The 20826-nt window shown below is 43.2% G+C and overlaps 2 protein-coding genes and 1 long non-coding RNA gene across 3 annotated transcripts; 2 read left to right on the top strand and 1 right to left on the bottom strand.

Annotated features, from left to right (window-relative positions):
* Nucleotides 1-253: 253 nt before the first annotated feature.
* Nucleotides 254-2064, top strand: LOC130390440 (zinc finger BED domain-containing protein 4-like). The gene is made up of 2 exons (XM_056600406.1): nt 254-752; nt 1533-2064. The coding sequence occupies exons 1-2, from the start codon at nt 670-672 to the stop codon at nt 2062-2064; spliced, it is 615 nt and encodes a 204-aa protein (XP_056456381.1). The 5' UTR covers nt 254-669.
* Nucleotides 2065-12225: 10161 nt separating this feature from the next.
* Nucleotides 12226-13302, top strand: LOC130390130 (uncharacterized). The gene is made up of 4 exons (XR_008896757.1): nt 12226-12367; nt 12730-12799; nt 12892-13046; nt 13256-13302. It is a non-coding gene; the product is annotated as an uncharacterized LOC130390130 (long non-coding RNA).
* A 729-nt stretch (nt 13303-14031) lies between these two features.
* Nucleotides 14032-17391, bottom strand: LOC130390426 (uncharacterized). Its single transcript, XM_056600381.1, has 9 exons — nt 17072-17391; nt 16430-16562; nt 16056-16293; nt 15528-15804; nt 15262-15439; nt 15038-15114; nt 14759-14939; nt 14277-14525; nt 14032-14123 (listed from the first exon to the last, which is right to left on the bottom strand). Exons 1-9 carry the CDS (start codon nt 17366-17368, stop codon nt 14032-14034), a joined length of 1722 nt encoding a protein of 573 aa, XP_056456356.1. The 5' UTR covers nt 17369-17391.
* Between the last annotated feature and the right edge of the window lie 3435 nt (nt 17392-20826).

Below are 20826 nucleotides of genomic sequence, written 5' to 3'. Positions count from 1 at the left end.
AGCAAAACACACAGAACCACACACACCTCAAACGCACACACCTCATCGAGAGGAGGATACAGCATAAAAACTGTACCACACAGGGACTCTTGATCTTCTTCTGAAGCAGACCTTCCACGGAGGCGAAGCTCCGGACGAACCATCAGCGCTGATTAGGGACTTAGACATATTCGATTTCTCACGCTTTATGACTCTGTATAACCGTTGCCACTTTACTTAATAAATCCAAGGTCCTCGTGCCGACAGACTTTATTACCTCTCCGTCTCATTTTATCTGGTCCAGTAACTAGACAGACCGTTTTTCCCCACACCTTGAAGACCTGCAAATAGAGCTGAATGTCACACCAAAACGTCTCCAGCAGGATGTCCAGACACGATGGAGCAGTACAAAGTACATGATTGATAGCCTCATTCATCAAAAACGGCCACTGCATGCCTACTCATCTGAAGAAAACCACACCCTGCCAGCCATTCTAACAGCAAACCAGTAGGGGCTGTTAGAGAAGACCTCAAAGGTTCTGACCCCCTTTGAATAGCTAACAACTCTAGTCAGTGCCCCCTCTGCTACCACAGCCGATGTCATCCCCTCTGTCCATGCACTGGTACGGTTTCTCAGTAAGGAGAGTGAAGATGATCATGGGATCCTAACTATGAAAGCCACCCTTCTGGATGCAGTCCAGACGTTTCAGGCATGTGGAATCCGAGCCCCTCTACACCGTGGCAACACTGCTGGATCCACGTTATAAAGACAAGTAAGGGAATTTATGTTCAATTCTTACATTTATTTAGCCTAATCTGATGTATATGAGAAAAACTGTACTGTTTACAGTGAGTTGGTTGTAGCCTATGTGACTGTGTTGTGACTGCATAAAATAAGATTACAGGTTACAGATTAGAATCACTGTTTGGAGAGGTAGCACCGGGCCATAGGGGACAGTGCTGGGAAGGTATGGCTATAAGTCCAATGCTCCTTGGTCTCGTTTTCATTGCCAGAAAATCTCTTGGTCAAGAAGAGTACTTGAAGAATGAGCTTCGGCATCTTCTTGTGCCTCTGCTAATAATTCTAGTCGCAGGCGCTTCGCGCTTCCTCCCACATCTCCATCGTAGTCACCCTTCCCACCAGGACGGCCACCAGAACCACCATCAGTAGTCATCTCATCTCCAACCCCAAACACTGTTGAACTGAATCTGAAAAGTGAAATATATGCATCAGGCAAATAGCTGTTAAAATCAAAAATAAGAAAAGGTAGGTGGTTAGCAAGTACACTAAAATATAAATGTCACCTGGAGTTCAGATTCTCATGAAGATTCTGCAGCAGTTCTCTGCTTTCATCCTTCGTCATAGTGATGTCTCTGACCGCTGGATCAAACACTGCGGCGGCTCTAACCAGATCTGACATGGGAATTCGTTTATCCATGTTGTATTATCATGACTGTGTTTCTTTCTGTGAGCACAAATGTGTGGGGACTGGGTTTGAAAAGCTCTAAAATATACATGTTACATTATTTTATATATTTTATATTTATGCCAGGTACTTTACAAACCCGGAAAACCTGGGACATGCAAAAGCAGCGTTAAAGGCAGCGGTATGTAAAGTAGAAGAAGAGCTGAAGACCACGCCTCCACCTGATGTGACCGAGCCAGTGGACAAGACTCCATGGATGGCGGGTGCAAGCAGCAGCCTTGGCAGCATCTTTGACGAAATACAGGAGGAGAGCAGAACAGCAGCAGGTCCGTCTGACCAGATCACCACAGGGGCAATCTGTGAAATGGAGAGCTACTTCTGTGAGGCTCCGATTGAACGGAAGAGCAACTCTTTACACTACTGGAGCCTAAACCAAGCTCGACTCCCCACCATGGCAGCAACAGCAGCTAAATTCCTCTGTGCTCCCTGCACGAGTGTGGAGAGTGAAAGGCTCTTCAGCACAGCGTCAATTATCATTGAGGAGCACAGGAGCAGGCTGACAGCACAGCATGCTGAAATGCTTATCTTCTTAAAAAAAAATCTCCACATTATGCTCGGACTGCAGAAAGTGGAGAAGGAGGAGGAGGAGGAGGAGTAAGGGTAGTCAGCACTGACTGATTATTATTTGTTTTATGTTCTTGTTATTAGAGTGATATGTTTATTGTGTTTACACTCTATTCTTCAGTGAAGACTAATGGTGCGGCCACACCAACCGCGTTACTCGCGTTGGACAACGCGAGTACCGCGCCTAACCTGACGCTTGACCAGTGTGTGGTGGTTCAACGCTCCAACGCGTCAACGCGCCAACGCAGCTAGATGAGTCCATTGTCCATGCAAATGAACGGAGCGTTCCCTCTTCGTCATAACTATCAAACCAAACATCCTTCACATTCACTGACCGAACATTATGAAAGTAAAATGCACATTTCTCGCTAGAAATGTTTCCATAAACGCATTTAATGGCGTAACTATGTTACTATTTCCACCCAGAAGAAAAAAGAAAGATGTCGGCCGTATGCTTCTGTGCAAGCTCACTACTCTCTGCCAGTGACGTCGGGTCAAGCTCCACGCTGATTGGCTACCGCGGCTAAGCGTCACGCGTTGGAGCGTTGAAAGTTCAATTTTCTGAACTCCGGGCGTTGGGGCGCGTTACTGCGTTTACGTGCGTAATTACGTGCAACTGCCGCGCCTAACGCCCCCAACGCAACGCTTCAACGCTTCAACGCGTGTACCGCGCCTAGACCAATGGTTCCCTATGCAAAAATGCCGATTTTCAACGCCCCTAACGCAAGCAACGCGGTTGGTGTGGCCGTACCTTAAGAGTAATTACTACATTGTTTTGGGCACAGTCGGTCAGTGAAACTGGAGCTGTGTGAACTCTTAACTTAGAGCAGTTGGACAGTGGACAATATTGTGTTGTTTTTGTTGTTTTTGTCCCTGCCCACAGTCTTCACCACACACTGGTCAACCTGACGCTTGACCAGTGTGTGGTGGTTCAACGCTCCAACGCGTCAACGCGCCAACGCAGCTAGATGAGTCCATTGTCCATGCAAGTGAACGGAGCGTTCCCTCTTCGTCATAACTATCAAACCAAACATCCTTCACATTCACTGAGCGAACATTATGAAAGTAAAATGCACATTTCTCGCTAGAAATGTTTCCATAAACGCATTTAATGGCGTAACTATGTTACTATTTCCACCCAGAAGAAAAAAGAAAGATGTCGGCCGTATGCTTCTGTGCAAGCTCACTACTCTCTGCCAGTGACGTCGGGTCAAGCTCCACGCTGATTGGCTACCGCGGCTAAGCGTCACGCGTTGGAGCGTTGAAAGTTCAATTTTCTGAACTCCGGGCGTTGGGCGCGTTACTGCGTTACGTGCGTAATTACGTGCAACTGCCGCGCCTAACGCCCCCAACGCAACGCTTCAACGCTTCAACGCGTGTACCGCGCCTAGACCAATGGTTCCCTATGCAAAAATGCCGATTTTCAACGCCCCTAACGCAAGCAACGCGGTTGGTGTGGCCGTACCTTAAGAGTAATTACTACATTGTTTTGGGCACAGTCGGTCAGTGAAACTGGAGCTGTGTGAACTCTTAACTTAGAGCAGTTGGACAGTGGACAATATGTGTTGTTTTTGTTGTTTTTGTCCCTGCCCACAGTTGTTTCCAACATATGCTGACAGTAGAAAAATAAAGTGAACTTGAATTGTTTGCACTTTAAAATGTAATTTATTCTATTCAATTGTATAATGATGTTGGTAACCAGTGGTTATTTTGCACTTTAAATATAACATTATGTTTTTATTGGATTTGTTGAGGTAATACTCTTATGTTGAAGGTTAAAATGTATGTAACCAATTGGTTAATAATAAATGGGTCAGTTTTTCCTATACCTACTGTTGCTGACTATTGTTTTCTGTTATATCACTACAACATCAGTAACAGTAACATCACTTTATCAAGCCTTTTCTAACATTCCACACAACAAAATAAGGAATAAATATATGTATGATTTGTGCCTATCGTAATGTATTGATATCGGTATCGGCCAATACTCAAGGCTACAATATCGGTATCGTATCGGAAGTGAAAAAGTTGTATCGGGACATCCCTAATGAGTTCGGTGGAAGGAGGAATTTGGGAAATGAGCTGGCGGAGCTGCAAGGATGAGTAGCGAAGTTCCATGGCTGAGATTACCTGTTTGGTAAGTGGATTTTAATAGGCGATGTTGTATACAATAACTTGGCATTATCATGGATGAAGCTGATCATATTACACCTTGAAGGAGCAAGTGATGATCGTTTGCCATTGAGCAGAAGGCCAGTGGAGCTAAACATGCATTCCACCGGCACACTTCCTGGTGAAATGGAGAGGTAGCACCGGGCCATAGGGGACAGTGCTGGGAAGGTATGGCTATGAGTTCGCCAAAAGTCCAATGCTCCTTGGTCTCGTTTTCATTGCCAGAAAAGCGTCTATCACTTGGTCAAGAAGAGTACTTGAAGAATGAGCTTCGGCATCTTCTTGTGCCTCTGCTAATAATTCCAGTCGCAGGCGCTTCGCGCTTCCTCCCACATCTCCATCGTAGTCACCCTTCCCACCAGGACGGCCACCAGAACCACCATCAGTAGTCATCTCATCTCCAACCCCAAACACTGTTGAACTGAATCTGAAAAGTGAAATATATGCATCAGGCAAATGGCTGTTAAAATCTAAAATAAGAAAAGGTAAGTGGTTAGCAAGTGCACTGAAATATAAATGTCACCTGGAGTTCAGATTCTCATGAAGATTCTGCAGCAGTTCTATGCTTTCATCCTTCGTCATAGTGATGTCTCTGACCGCTGGATCAAACACTGCGGCGGCTCTAACCAGATCTTACATGGGAATTTGTTTATCCATGTTTTTCAGTATTCGTTCTTTGACTTTCTTCATTAGTGGTGGATCCCTGGGAGCCGCTGCACAGATTCTCTTGATACGAGCCCTGATTAGTGGTATGGGACTCAGGTTTGGACTGACGTCACTTATAATGAGAGTGAATTTTTCAAAGTCTTCCAAAAAGCTTACTAGGTTACCAAGTAGCCTGATTTCATCAGGTAGGAGGCATAACAAGGACTTTCCTATCCTCTTCAGGATTTCAGTGACTTTTGTCTCCAAACTGAGTAGGCTTCTGATCATGTTGAGGACACTGTTCCAACGTGTTGACACTGTGGTCTTTAGTTACTTTTTGTGTGTCTGTGGTTTTGATTTCTTAGTTCCCAGCTGCCAGTCCTCATCCTCGTCACTTATCTCATCAATTGGATCATTGGAATCTGCATCAATTTCATCCTGCAGGTTTTGAATCTTGGCATACATGTATGCCTCTTTCTGCTCCAACACAAATTCCTGTGCCTTGAAGTGCAGTGCGCTGACGATGTCTTTGCATTGGTAAATTAAGGCTTGGGCTTCAGGGATTTTGGTTAGAGTGTCTGTTATAAGTAAGTTGTGTTAACAGTGAGTTACTCTCTCATGGCCCAGTAACCGGGACAACTTAATCATATTCGCTGCTCCATCTGTTGTGTCAAAGAGCAAAACATTTTTATCGTTGGGAAGAAATTCTTCAAGTTATTCCCTTACAAACACGGTAAAGTTTTCTGATGTGTGACTTTGTACAGGTTTGATACAAAGTGTAAAAAGAAGGAAATGCCAGTTTGCATCTACAGTGCAGATTCTCACACCAACATATGGATATCGATGGTGAGCATCAGTCCAGCCATCTAACATTATAGTACCACTGATAATGTCCGCCAGTTGTTCTTTGACCTTGGACTTTAAACCCATGTAGACATCAGCCAGGGCTGTTGTGGCAAGGGTTCTGCTGGTTGGCAAATTAAGATGAATATTTTTGTTGTTGAACGTTTGGAAACCTTCCTTTTCTATCAATTCAAATATAAGCAGGTCTTGACACAGCCACAACAAGAGATCACGATTGACATCAAACTGGGAAGTAGCTGGGCTTCCTTTAGGAACAGTTTGTATCCAGTTTGTACGTTTATTTGATTGTTCTTTGAAAAATACTGTACTCTCCTTGTGTGCAGCTTTTGCATGAGCAAGGAAGTTTCCACTGGATGTGTTTTCTCCTAAGCTGTACACTTTTGATAACATCCCATGTTCTTTGGTAATTTCTGCCTCAAAGCAGAGTTTGCAGTAGAGTTTTTCATCAATGCGATTTTTGTTCACATACAGATCGCCCATATATGCCCAAAAATGTGGCGAAGGCTACGAGCAGCATTAACACTGTGAGGTCACCATGTCACACCAGAATCCTTCAGAAGGTATGTCCGTGGTGTGCTGATATTTTTGTTACGTCTGCATCCTTAAAGAGTACAAAAATATCCATGAAACACAATGACAAAATGGCATTAAAAGAACGGTTGCGCAAAACGCCTTAAGTGAATTCTTTTTATAATGGAAGTCATAATGGAAGGAGGGGAATTGTATCGTGCACGCTAGGGTGGAGCTTAAACTATAACTTTTTTTTTTTTTTTTTTTTTTTTTAAGTCTTACCCCCCTAATCTGTGCGGCATAATAAAAAAACACTCTATGCAAAGTTTGAACAATAAATTCTTATGTTTAGGGGTAGCTCAAGTGCCTCAAAGATTACGAAATTTATAAAAATGCAACGAATTACACAACTTTTAGGAGTATCTCTACCAATTTATTTTAAACAACACTATTTATTTTGAACACAGCAATAGTGAATTCTTGTTCAGTTTCTGACAACTAATATCAGTCTAACAATGTCCAGCAAACTCTAGATTTATTGTTTTCATGGCAGCCCGGACAGAGTCTGTTTCCTGCTATAAGGATACAATCTGCAATGGTCCTCAACAACTTGCAGCAGGAATTGCAGCTGCGTTTCATCACAGGTTAGTAATCCACTGTACTCCTGAATGAGTGCCACTCCACGTTCAGCTTGGTCATTGACAACATTAACATACTTGACTGCTTCTGTAGCCTGCTTGTAATCATCTCTGTCCTGCCACAAGTCTGGATCAACCGCGAGAAATCCATCTGGAAGTTCCATGATTCGGATCAGTTTCAAAGTTTCTAAGTTCTTGTCATTGAATGAATCCAGATCAACAGTGATTGGCTTGGAATGATCGTGCTCTTGGTTTTCTTCATTCTGCATGGCACTAACCATCCGTTTCTTGGTTGACGAACTGACCCGACTGTCGAAGAAAGCCAAGCCAACAAGTTCCTGTGACAAGTACCATAAGTGTTTGGAAAACTTGCGTGATGTTGACTTTGAAATGGCTGAATGCATTGATGAGTATTCAAGCAGTGACTTAAGTAGCAGCAGGTCACTGGAAGGAGCACCTGATGCCTGAGGAGCAGAGATCCAGGCATTCAGGTAAACACGTACTGCGAACACACACACATCACGGAACCCTCTCTCTTCTGCGGGAGTCAGTTTGAACTGAGCCTTGAACATCCGGATCTTGAGACTGTATAGAACTTTGGACATCCAACGGGCGTGGTGCATTGCATCAGATGACATGAATCGCACTCCTCGTACAGGAGCAGCACCGAGAAACACAATCACGAGTTCCAAGAATTCTTTATAGTCATCTCTTGGTAGACTCTGTTCAAGATGCTTGTTGGCGTAATCAATGGTGCTTTGCTTAATGTCTTCCACAAGACCTGCCACATGATCAGCTGCAATCCCCGGTTCATACTTTGCTGTGTCAATAAATCCCCAGTATTCCTGGAACCGTTTGAAGAGTGGAACCCCGGGAGAAGATGTGGCTCCCATACATACTTGGAACACTGCACCTATTATCAGTTCCATAATGTGGTGCCTACAAGACAGTGACAAGAGCTATTTCTTAAGCTACTGCTCTAGAAGGACACAGGCACCAGCAATCCAACCAGTGTTTGAGCTGATGGTCTCAAAGCACATAGCTCGGATGCTGTGTGCTAAGCCCCAGTCTTGAATGGCTCCGAAGACAGCAGCAGCCTGAGCCTCGCCTGTTCCGGATGGAAGCTTGGCAACTGTATGTAGCTGAGAAATTCCTTTACCTGAAACCAATACTGGCAGACGATCAACCTTCTTTTTTCCAATTAGATCCGGAATCCGTTTGCCATCCCAATGAACAACAAAGGGAAAGTTACCCTGAATCTTGGCCTTTATGTTTGCAGCCCTCTGGCCTCTGTGTGGTACTCTGTTTCGGCAAATTGAGTCTCTGTTCAGAGCAAGTTCATCAATGTTCTGCCCCAAGCTTTTGGCAGTTTGTGCTATGATAAAAGCAGCCTGACACTTTTGTGCGATCTAGAGCAGCTGCGAGTTCTGGAGTAATGACAGTTTTTCGCCCCCTCTTTCTTTTTGGTGTATGCATGGTGATGTCCATCTCTTCCCCATATTCTGCTAAGCAGGTTTCAGAATCAGATGAATTCAGCTCAGCGGTAGATGCTGTTGACTGTTTTATTTGTTCCATTTGATGACGCCTGGCAAGCATTTGCTCCTCTCTTTCGAACGCCCTTTTCTCCTTAGCAGCAAGCTTTTTATCTAATCCAGCCATCGACCCTCTTCTTCCTTTCTCTCGCTGGGCTAACAAGAAATCCTTGTCTTCTTGTAATACCGACGTCTTGGTCAGAGCATCAGCATGAGCGACATCAAAAAGATCTTCGAGCCTGGAAACAAAAGCTGACTCTCTCGCGAGTTGAGTTGGTGACGTTCGCGCTTTGTTCTTTTTCAGAAGTCGCCACACTAAAAAGTCAACTCAAGCTTAGTTTGGCAGTTTTGATGATCCCTCATTGGGATTCTAGCTTTGTGCCAAAACTTTGCTATTTCCATGATGGCAACAGCTGACGATTGTCTTATAGTCTCCTTTAGTTCGAGATGGTGATTTAGGAAGAATCCCAGAGCCATACGCAATGACGGCAACTTGCTGCCATTTAACTCGGTCACAGAGTCACCAAGGAGATACAGTTCGGTCTGATATCTTGAAACTCACTGATAGAGCTACTCCAAGGATTGGACAAACATCTGTGGTGGAGTAAAAAAATAAAATAAAATAAAAAGGCGGCTGCAGCTTTTGGGTATCAGAAACTTCACGGCCATTGAGCTACCCCTAAATATTGTTCAATTGTGCTCATATTTTGCCAGATTTATTTTTTTATGTATAGGAAAAAAATGAGAGGGTAAGAAGATCATATTTCAAAAGTTCATAAATAAGCTCCACCCTAGTTTTTTCGTTCAGCCTGGTTTCCGGTAGCGGTAAATCGCATCATGGAATGCACGCCATTGCACGGTTCTCAGCTGAGTCAGACAGACTCAGTGGAGTTAGTGCTACCGGAAACTCGACTGAACGAACTATTCGCGAACGTCACCTCTTGGCGAACTGAATCACGCGAACTGGGTCACGGAAACTAATCATTAAATCCACCACTAATACGGACCCGGACCTATGCAAGAGAGTCTGGCTGCAGACATCCACCCACACGCTCCAGACATCCACCCACACGCACTTCCGCTGCAGACATAAACATCCACCAGAACACCGGAAATCGGAGAATAAAAAATAAAAATCGGAAAATAAAATAAAAATCGGGCGTTACGTAATGTGTTTACATAAATGAACGGGCGTTAAGTAATATGTTTACATAAATGAACGCAATAAATTACGTTATAAAATCGGATAAACGCTTCCGGTTTTGGACAGAAGACTTGACACTCACTGTTGACTTTAACCATTTAACTGCCGCACCAAGAAGGCTGCTATGGAAAAAATATTGTTTTGCATTTTGTATTCCCTTGGGTTGATTATAATCAGTAAAAAATAATTCAACAGGACCCATATTTTTTATATATGGTAGAAAAAGTCAAATATTTTACCATTGGATCCAGTTTTTTTTATATTGTCAGTATTGCAAAACACACAGGAGAGAAATTGCACCTCTAACATATCTCATCACACTTTCATTGTGTGGTGGTCCAACAGCACAATTATTTTTGGGGCGAAAAATGCACATTCCTAGTTGAATACTAAGCTGGTTTGCAATTAAACATTAGAGAACAATGCAAAAGCTGGGAAACATTGGAAAACACAAGGACACATTACACTTTTGATATTCTTTATCTCAACACAACTGATCTCTGTGGTGGGGCAACAGCACCAATGCTCTTTGAGCATTAGATCCACTTTCCAATTGGAAAACAATGCAAAAACAGTTGTACAACACATTGCAAAAGACACAAACACATTTCAACAACACAAAGCATCAATGCAACAGCACCAATGCTTTTAGATCCACTTCTGGTGGTATGCTGCAAAGCATTCCTGGTTTGCAGACAAACACAGGAAAACATTGCATTTCTGACATTTCCATCTTGACACACCCTTCGGACAGAGGTTGCATCGCCCCCGCTTGTCACTGTGAAGTGGCCAATGTCCCATGTTGTCATAGCGCACATCTGGTGGGTTTTGGTCGTGAGGGTCGTGGGGTGTATTTTTGATTCTCTGGTGGGGGAGAGCTGAATGATGGTTGGCCAACTTTGGTTGCATACTTGTGGACTTTGATCAGACTGTGGGCGACTGCCAGGCGAAACCTTTTTAGACACAAGGGTTTCTCGTTCAGTACGCCACAGTCCCTTTTGTAGACCAGCCAGGAATTGGCGATGCACAAGTCAAGGATGTATCCGAAGAGGGGAAAGTACCATCTCCTTGACTTGGCTGGGGTCTTGTACAGGTGCACAAGCATGTCGGACAGATCAATCCCTCCCATATGCTCATTGTAGGCAGGGATGAGTGAAGGGCATGGGACAGCAATCTTTGCCTTAGACTCTTTGCTCCACCGTTGAAACAGGCGTTGCTCAGAAGATTGACACATTTGTTGTCAAACCATTTGACTGCAACCACTCCGTCAGCAGACATGTAATCACATGCTCCACGCCCTCTCTTCATCAGCTCTTTGTCTGTCATCAAGGGAGCTCCAATACGGTTTGGTCGGACGGTGCCAATGCACTTGACACCCAGCAATGTGTGCAGGTCTCTGACCAAGTTAAAACTGGTGAAGTAGTTGTCACAGAAGACGACAGAAAGGCGTGGCTGTGCTATGGTCTTGCACAGCGTTGTCACTACTTTTGCTCCAAAAGTAGCGTCTGCTCCTGCTCACTGAGGACAACATTGAAAAATGTGGATGCCCCTTGGTACATCAGCAGGTTGTGAATGATGCCAGATGAACTGGCTTGGCAGAACATCTTGAAGCCCCATTTATCTGGCTTGTTTGCAATATATTGGCGAAGACTGCCAGCCCTTGTGCCTTTATATGCGACCATGACTTCATCCACACTGTGTTTGTAAGTGGATGGAATCAGAAGGCATTGCTCTCGAAGCATATCAAAGAGGGGACGGATTTTGGATTTTTTACTGGAAGGGTGTCTGTACAGCCTCAGGGGGTTCAAATCTTGAAACCGGAGCCTCAAATCCCTCAATGTCTTCATGCTTCCAGATGATCTCTTTTCCTTTGTTTGGACCTGAGGGCGAACTTGGGTCAGGGGTATCCCCCGTCTCCTCCAAGGAAACTGTTTTAGGGCGCTCTTTCCTTTTCTGCTTTTTTTGAGAGGCGGCTGTGTAGTGGAGCTGCTTGTTGAGGGAGCCTCTTCTTCCAGGGATTCAAAAAGACTGTCACCAGCAACTTCTGCTGGTGTGGGATGATAATCCGGATCCTCTATTAGGTCATCATTATCACTCAGATCAGCATCAGAATCTTCAGGATGTTCTGGTACAAGGGCCAGGAGAGTGCGTTGTCTTGCACCGTAGAAACTCTTAGCATCCATCTAGTATTTTAAAAACAATTTAAAAAATGAAATAACAAACCACATTATTCTTCAATGGTATTCATTAGTATACCAGCATCTTTCATTTGGTTAAATTGGAAATAGTTGTGATAGTTAGTCCCGATTTATTTTTAGATATTTACCACATTTATTTTGAAAACAACTCAGAAAGTGTCAAAACTACATAATTAAAGGTCCCATGACATGCTATTTTATGTATTCTTTAATATAGGTATTAGTGGGCAACTAACACAGTATTCAAAGTCGTTCCCGAAATTCAGCCGTGGTGCAGAGTTACAGCCACTCCGAGCCAGTCGCACATTGAGCTTCGCCCAAATGCGCTGTTTCGGTGGGCGTGTCAAGGAGGAGGGTGGGGGTGTGGCCCTGAGCAGGGTGGGGGTGTGGCCCTGTACAGGGTGGGGGTGTGGCCCTCACCAGCTTGCAGCCACGTGCGCTCTGTTTACATCGCAATGGCTCGTAGAAACCCAGTCGTTCAAGCCTTTCAGTTTGACCCAGAATCGGATCCGGATTACGAATCACCTGAAGAAGTTGGTTCTCAGCGGCTACAGCAGGACGTCTCTGAATGGTAATTGAAAATATTGTGTCTGGATACGGTACTTTAGTTGGTTTGTTTATGCATGCGGTTAGTTATTATCATGTGCTAACGCTAGCCTACGTTGTTGGCTTTCAAAGTTGCTGATTTGCTATCGTTACGTTATATTAGCATCTATATCAGTCATCTTTGTAGTTTAGAGAAGTCACTGGCTCATTTAATGGGTTAATTTCAACCTATATTGAAGTCATGTTACACATAACCCATGATTTACTCGTGAAGATTTACGTCTCACATCAGCTTGTCCACTGTCATATGTATAGCTATAGACACTTACCAGAGCCACTATAGTCAGACCTCTGCCATTATTACATCTACCTTTATTTTATGGATAGGTGCCGTTGTGGAAAATGTGCGACCATGCCCACAGAAGAGGAGAATATTTGCTGCATGGAGATACCGCAGGTGGCACTCTCCACTAAATTGGAAACAACTTTGTCTCTTCATTTGACACATAATGCATAAAAATAAAACTTACCCTTTCAAATTCTAATTAGGTTACTAGAAGACTACGGGAGGTCGAACTACATCCAACGTGTATGGTTGACCATCCTGGATTGGAGCCGGTCTGCCTAAATGTTTACTCTATTCAGAATGCCAGCCAAATATATAGAGCCGACTATGGTCCTCTAAATTTGAGAAGAATACACAAGTAAGTTATGCATTGTTACAGAATTTAATAAAATAATGAAGTTGTTCTCAATCTTGTGCCTAATTTTGTGAAGATGTATTTATATCCAAGCTAAAAAAAACTACTTAAATAGTTACAGAACAAAACCAGCCATAGGAGCATAGTAATATTTATTTCATAACAAAGCAATGATAAATCTGCAAGACTTATTCTCTGACTCAATTGTTCAGTCGCTACAGGTATCTCTCCTATCGTTCCTTTGTGAGCTGGTGCTGGGGCCACCTGGACGCCGTATCCGGGTTGTCATTCCAGCTTGTGTGGTCCTGCGTATCCGCTCCGAGTTTCCTGCTGAGGAAGGCCACTATGTTGGTTTTAAACATCCCCCGTTTGAACCTTGACACAAGGCTGCTGATGACCGCCTCCTTGTCAGGCTTCTCATACTGTGCCGTTAGGGGCTCTGGAACAGGGATCTCCAACAGGGCCTCGGTGTATGACGTATGGTTGGGAAAGACTTCCTCAAAAATTACATCAATGATGTCATCAACGTAACCTGTATTGTAAAACATGTTTTCTTTACAAATTGGTTGGGTCTTGTGTTACTGTGTTTTTGTATTTATTTGATTTTCATCAAGAGAAAAACATTTTAGAAATCCAAAATGTGTGTCGTTTGAATTTATTTGAACCCTTACCAAAGGTCTGCTGTGTTTTTTGCGGTTTAGCTCTGCACTCTCCCTTCCTAGCCTTTGCAAAGGACATTTTATAAATCGGTACTCCTTCCTTTGTTTCGGCCTGTGGTCGGTCCACATTGTGATTAGAATGCATAGCAGCCAGGTAGAGTCTGGAAGTACAAGACAAAACATGTTAATATTGACAGATATTTTAGGCTACAATTCCAAAAAGTATTTAGTAAACAAACTTTCTTTAACCTGCACAGCATTCCAATAAAGGGAAAGACAACATTTTTGGGGGCAAAACGAAGAATAACCGCATGGAAAGCCTCCAAAGATTAAGTTTGGTGGTGGGGGCTCAGTTTTGCAACATCCTTCAGCACCCTTTTATTGGTCAGCAACTTCTCCAACTTGGAGAAAGTTGGAGTTGCTGCAGACAATAAGAAATATGATATTAGAAAACCATTACCCATACAGTAAAGAATACTACAACCATGTCCTCTGGTAAATTTCTGAAAGCCACTAAATAACTGTAGTTGTATGTTCACTGTTTTGACATTTAGCCTGTCTATTGGTGAAATACCTGCTTGAAGCCATTTACTCCGGTCACTTGTCTGGCGGATCGCATGCTCGCACTTGGGGTAAAGAGGATCTTCATGTACATGGACATCTCGAACATGGTTCAGGATCGAGGTCCACTTTGCGATTCTCTCTGGCCCGGAGTTTGAGCCTGCTGCAGTCCAGTATATGTGGTTGTTGATGCTCTTCATCCACTTCTTCAGTTTCTCACCGTCTTTCTGCTTACTGATTGCCAACAGCTTCTTTGAAATACCTACAATGAGAGCAAAGTACTTTCCACTTAGTTGAGATACTCATAAACTGAGTGATTACTCGATTGTAGCATTTGATAATTTCAAAGCATTTCTTACCATTTACTCAGTGTCACAATTTTAAAATGAAGGACCACCAAATGGGAGCTTTGCGCAAGCTTCAAAACATCAGGTCCTTCTCACCAAAAGGATATCACTAACAAATCAAAGAAAGGAAAAGGCTGGAGAAACATACCTTTTGCAAAGTGCCAGACATCGTAGTAATGGGTTATGTTTCTCTCCCTGAGGAACTTCTGTACTTGAGGATGACGATCAGTGACAATGCAGTCAAGGTGGACGCCACGCGACTCCAGTAAGGCTAAACTCCTCTTCAGTCCCTCCTTCTCCATATGGGTGCTACCACCAACTTCGTTGCTCTGTTAACACAGAAAAAATATATATTAATAGAATATGCATGTTAGACTTTGAAATTACAACCAATAACCCCTTTACAATATCCATTTTGACAACTCACCTGGACCAACTGAATGTCCACAATGGTCTTAGTATGGAGATCCATCATTGTGTAACTCCCATACTTTGCAGAGTGACCTATTTTGGTTCAAATAGGGAAATTAGTGTAGTAATCACCCTCCAATACTTTGGTATTATGTCTGACTTTATTTAGGTCACTTCTTTTAACTTCAAACAATATTGAACACTTGTATAAAATGCACTATTTCAGTTAGGTATCAATACCTGGAGAGTCAGCTCTCATGTCACCACCAAGTATCACCATTTCCTCTTGACTTAGCCGCTGCAGATTCAAATCATTTAGGACTTTCCACTGGTGAATAACTGCTGGTTCAATGAAACTTTTGGCATGGCGGCGAAATGTTTCATACCGAAACAACTGTAGCTTCATTGCCTTGAAGACCTTTTGGTGTGGGGGATAAATAATACATGTAATTAGATCTATATTGAAGCAATTCACAGTCACACATTTACAGTTCCACATCATTTACCTTTTCGATTTTTAGGAAAGATGCACCACTCAGGTACACAGCGGCAGAAAGGTGCAGATTTCCAGCTGGCGTGCTCCCAAGGATAGGCTGGCTATTCCAGCGTCTTCCGAATGTGCAATGGGGGCACTGCTGCTTCACAGACAGGAATGTCCCCAGCCTTTGGGTTGTAACTTCACATGCCCTCGTGCAGACTGGACATGCATTAAACAATTCCATGATGCAGCTCTCGTACACCATGTATTTCTTGCCGTTGGGTGTTGCAGTGGATGAATCTTCTCTATATCAAACCACAAACAAAGGGAAACGCTTTGTGTTAAACTGATTGAGCTTTCACCTGGACTGTACCTTAAACCATCACCCTGTTTTCAGCTAGTTTAATTATTTGCATGCACATAATCCTGAAGGTAATGCTATAAACAACAACAGCCTCACCGAGATTAATACTTTATGTTTAGAATGCCATACAATTTATAGAAATTATGAAAGTTCTCAAGAGCCACACATATATCTTCACACTCAGTAACTTACGACTTTAGTGTAGAGTCTAACAATGCTGTGATGGAGTCAGAAGGATCATAAGTGGAATCCGGTCCATTAGAAGCTTCCAATAAAGAGCTGACCTCCAATGGATTGTCCTCCAGCTCTTCCTCAAGGTCTACCCGAGGTCTTTTGGATGGTCTTCTTATTGGTGTCGATGACAGGCACAAAGGGTCTGCATTCGATGTGCCAACACCGAAATCCTTGCAGAACACAGTTGCCTGGACACCTGTGCAAACAATGAATTTTACTAAGGCAAGTCAAGTAATGAAAAAACACATAATGCAAGCAAAGAGAAATGCCAGAATAAAGAACACTAGTAACTACATCAAAAGTAAATGTACTCAAGGTGGAAAAGTAGATACCTTCACTTTTAATGTGGGTCTGCAAAGTCCTAAAGGATAGCTGTGTGCCTTCAGTACGCGTTTTCAAATGGTCCGTCTGGCATGCAACATCCCTTGAGAGAGGCAGCTGAATGTAAACAGTCGATGTGCTGGCCTGTGTAGAGGAAACAAGATCCAATTAGTACTCGATTATTAACCTGCTAACAACCCATTGATTTGAAACTGGCGTGAAGGGGAGAACATGAGTGGGCCTATGTATTTATGAAAATACCAACATTGCATTGCATTGCTGATACCTAAGTTACCAGCTCCATTGCCGAGGAAATAGTCCCTCAAAATGCGATGATTCATGCGATGGAAGGTTACTTTTATTTCTAACTTTATTAATTTATGCCTGTTGCCGTGCGGTAGCCTAGCACGAGCGAACAAGAAGGACTGAATGAAATGTGTTGTAAACTGTCTCCAATGATATAGAACACCAAGGCTAACTTGGGAATCAGGCCCTGTGTCTCACGCTAGAACTACTGCGTCACTTAGCTGTTAAAAGACAGCTGTATTAGTTTGTAGTAAAGTGAGCATTAGCTAAAGCCACATTCTAAGGGGAACAAGCAAGGTAATCATACACAGTAAAGCCAGAACATGATACAGCGTTAGTGTACTTACTTGTCCGCGGTTTGTAGCTGAGGCAAGGAGAGTTGGTACTGATCCAGGCTTCATTTTCAGAAGTTCAGCAAATCCAGCTTTGTATTGTCCCAAGTTGATGAAGCAGTCGTCGGGGAAATGTTTGGCGCACACAAACACACATTTCGCAATTCGTATCGGCGCATTTCCAGCGAAAACAAAATGAACCCACTGGTTCCTCAGAGACTCGGATGAAGGAGCTGCAAATGTAGGCCTACTTAGTTTGTCACTTTGACATCCGAACACTGAGCACCTGCCATTCAATTGTTTGGGAGCCATGATATCTCTACACTCCAGGCAAAGACAGCGTGGCGATGTTATGGTCTCTAGCTCATTGTCTCATTGGCGGGCCAACGTCTCTGGGCGGGCCAGGCAGAGTAAGGGGAGGAGCTGAGATTCCTCATGACGTCATGAGCACAGATTTCCAAATCAGCGCGCTTGAGCCTCCGTTTTTTCAAAGGCGAGCAGAACAGCTAGTGCTCGTTTTACACCAAACGCAAGTTTTAGCCACTGGGGGACCATAGGCAGGCTAGGGGAACTCATATTTATGTTAGAAAATCTCATAAATTGAGATTTTCATGTCATGGGACCTTTAAGAAATTTATTTTGGCGCATTTATGTTGGAATAACATTAAATGTTTAGTATTTAAAGCAATGACAGATAAAAGGTTTTGATTTCATAGAACATTGTTCATTATAAATGAGATTAGCTTAATTTTTCTATGTCTACCATAAAAATATTTAACACGTAAAAGAGTTTATTTTGCGGAATAATTTAACAACATTCTGTTCAGTAAGCTTTCTTATACTATAATATGTTGAAAAAATGTACCTATCTTTTCAATTTTTTTATCAAAAGCCGTCCACATGTTGGGAGTTATTTTCTCGTTTGGGATTTCCTGTTTTGAGTGAGACTTAAAAGGCGTACTATTGGAAAAAACAGTGACACCTAGTGGCGGTCTTTGGGATAACATACCTCAACCGAATGGTCGAGATGACTCAATCAGGTTGAATTAAGTTAAACATTCCTATCAATAAGATATTGTGACGTTAAATGAGCTCCATTTAATATTTGATAGGACACAAACTCATACTTGTATTGTAAAGCTGAAGGGCATCAAAGATTGAGGCTAATAATTATTTTAAATACAGCAACTATGTATGAGTGGACAGGAATAATTGGAACAATTCCTTTATAGCTTCACCTTTTCTGACATATTTATATTAGGTCTAGCTATGTTACATTCTGTTTTCTTAATATCATAAGGTTCGACTGTGCTAATGTTATTAGCACTTTTGCATTCCTAAATTCTTACTCTGAACCATCATTCATTTAATATCTGGCTCTAATTGTCTATAATATTGTCTTCCCTTGTGCTGCTGGACCACCTTATTTGCCCATTTTTAAATACGACAAACTCAAGTCTGTTTTAACATACGGTAGCTCTGTGTGTAACCAAAGTGAATAAGTAAAGTCATACAAAAAATCAATACATTGTAAAAGTTTTAACACTTTATTCAGAACACTCAACAGATAACCGAACTCAGAACCTCAACAAAGACACACACACACACACACACACACACACACACATTTTATGTACTTTATTTGATTCCACATTACAAGTTAATATCATTTTAGGAACCAAATGTGATGAATTATCCAACAACTATTTGACCAACAAACATCTTGTTATGGGAGTGCATCATTAAGGGTACAGGAAACATCTCCTTTTCCAGATGAACATGCTCCCTATAACAGTTGATATTGAGCAGTACTTAGCTAGCTGTCTGGCCCTTCTTTTACTTAGTCCACAGATGTTAAGTCCACTGACCACCAGCCTATGCACATGGCCTAGACTGCCAAAGACAAGAACAATGAGGACACATTTATAGCCACAGCTTTCAATGGCAGATGTTGGAGGATGGTATTTCAGTTTTTTTGTACAATAGGATTCCTCCATGAACAGGTCAAAGGCACAGGCTACTTCAAAGAGTCTGACTATTTCTTTCTCTTTTGATATGCAAATGATGTCTGGTGTGTTGGGAATTCCTGAAAAGCAGTTTGTGGATGTGTTAAACCAGTGGGACTGGACAGAGGTATGTTTATATAGTTGTTCCTGAGGAGCACAGGGGATCTGGGCAGCGATGAGGTCCACCAGTCTGTCATGTCTGGCAATATACAGTCCTTTGTAGGAAGGGCAACTGTTCATGATGTGGGCTACTGACTCCAGATGTTGTGGTGGGTCATGTAGCATGCATAAGGGGGAATGAATAGATGGAAACCAGAGGGAGAGATTGTATTTTGTGGGGAGAACCTGTAGGCGTGCCTTCACACAGAAGATGAGTATCTCATCACTGATGGTGGCATTATTGTAAATGGCATGTGATATGGAGTGATCTGCACAGGTGAGTTTGGCTAATTTTCCTTGAAGTTTAAGGCTGGACCAGTACTCCATATTGTGGCCCCTTTGGATGGTAAGAAGGGTTTGCCTGGATGTTGATGGTAACAGGAGGTGGGTGATGTTATTGTGTTGCAGCCTGGCTTGCACTGTGATTGATGGGTCATCCACCACTGCATCGGTGACCTCTACTGGTTGGTGGTTGGAGGTCCATTTTAGCTCGGTGCCTGTCCTCCAGCACAAATCATTCAGGTCACGCCAGTCTGATGACACACCAAATCCCTGTGCCTGGGTATCCAGCTTGCCACTGCTCTTTCTTCTGAAACCCAGGAAGTTATCCTCACCACTGCCTGCACAAGCCACTTTGCGTTTCTTAAAGTCCAGCAGTTATGATGCTCTTGCCAGGTGTCTTACACTGTTGTCATCACAGTTTAGCATATTGACTAGATGTGACTGTTACGACCCAGGGTCGTATGTGTATTTTGCAGCGTTGTATGGATGTCGTCTGTGCTGTGGATCCTCCCGGCCTGAGGGTGGTGTTAGCACCCTTAGGCTCTCTCCCTCTCCAGGTGCTGCTCCTCCCGGCCTGAGGGTGGTGCTACCACCATTGGTGTTTCTCCAGGTGCTGGCTGTTGATTGGTGCAGGGGCTGGAGGAGCTGCTATAAATGGCCGCCGCTGGAGACAATCATCCTCCTTTTCTTGACCCTGCTCCCAACTGCACCAGGCTTACCATGTGGCATTATATTGTATTGTATTGTGTTTTGTTATGTTAAAACTTAAGCAGTCCAGGTAATCGTAGGGGTGAGTAGCTTGTTTGGTTTATCGTTGTTTTCTCCTGTTTACCACATAGGGAGTCAGTGAGAATCCTGTGAACTTTGCTTTCTTTGGTTTGTCGGTTAGGGAAGTTAGTTTTGGGGTTAGATTGTTTTGTTTGTTGTTTTGGCTATGCTCACCCCGAGTCTCCATCAGTTGAATAAATCAACTTATGCTGGACTGCAGCCCTGTGTGCCTGGTCGTCCTTGGGAGTGGGAAAAGAGGGGAGCACCATTCGTTATGTCCGGTTCCCCTAGGCCGGTCGTAACAGTGACTGCCTTGCTGCTGTGTACTCCCACATACAGTTTGGAATGCCAAGCCCACCGTCCTGTTTCTTCTGGAAAATAAAACATTGTGTAGAATGTGTGTTGAGGCCCAGCCATTTCCTTACAACTTGCACAGTTTTATTGTCCATTGTGCGCAGATCTTTTTGTGGGATATGAACATTCGCGAAAAGATGTTGTATTTTGGCGAAGGCTATGGCTGTGTCCCAATTCCTAGGACGCATCCTTCGAAGCCTG

Source organism: Gadus chalcogrammus, chromosome 1, assembly GCF_026213295.1.
Source record: "Gadus chalcogrammus isolate NIFS_2021 chromosome 1, NIFS_Gcha_1.0, whole genome shotgun sequence".
In the NCBI taxonomy this organism is placed as follows: Eukaryota; Metazoa; Chordata; class Actinopteri; order Gadiformes; family Gadidae; genus Gadus; species Gadus chalcogrammus.
Note: the sequence above shows the minus strand (reverse complement) of the source record. Positions and strands in the feature narration are given on the sequence as shown.

Excerpts from the sequence above, each read along its gene's own strand:
- LOC130390440 (XM_056600406.1), top strand. The coding sequence starts at position 670 with ATGCAGTCCAGACGTTTCAGGCATGTGGAATCCGAGCCCCTCTACACC. Across the intron at positions 753-1,532 it reads GATCCACGTTATAAAGACAA|GTACTTTACAAACCCGGAAA; the intron begins GTAAGGGAATTT and ends TATTTATGCCAG.
- LOC130390426 (XM_056600381.1), bottom strand. The coding sequence starts at position 17,368 with ATGGCTCCCAAACAATTGAATGGCAGGTGCTCAGTGTTCGGATGTCAA. Across the intron at positions 16,563-17,071 it reads CAGCTACAAACCGCGGACAA|GCCAGCACATCGACTGTTTA; the intron begins GTAAGTACACTA and ends TCCTCTACACAG. Across the intron at positions 15,115-15,261 it reads CATGAGAGCTGACTCTCCAG|GTCACTCTGCAAAGTATGGG; the intron begins GTATTGATACCT and ends GAACCAAAATAG.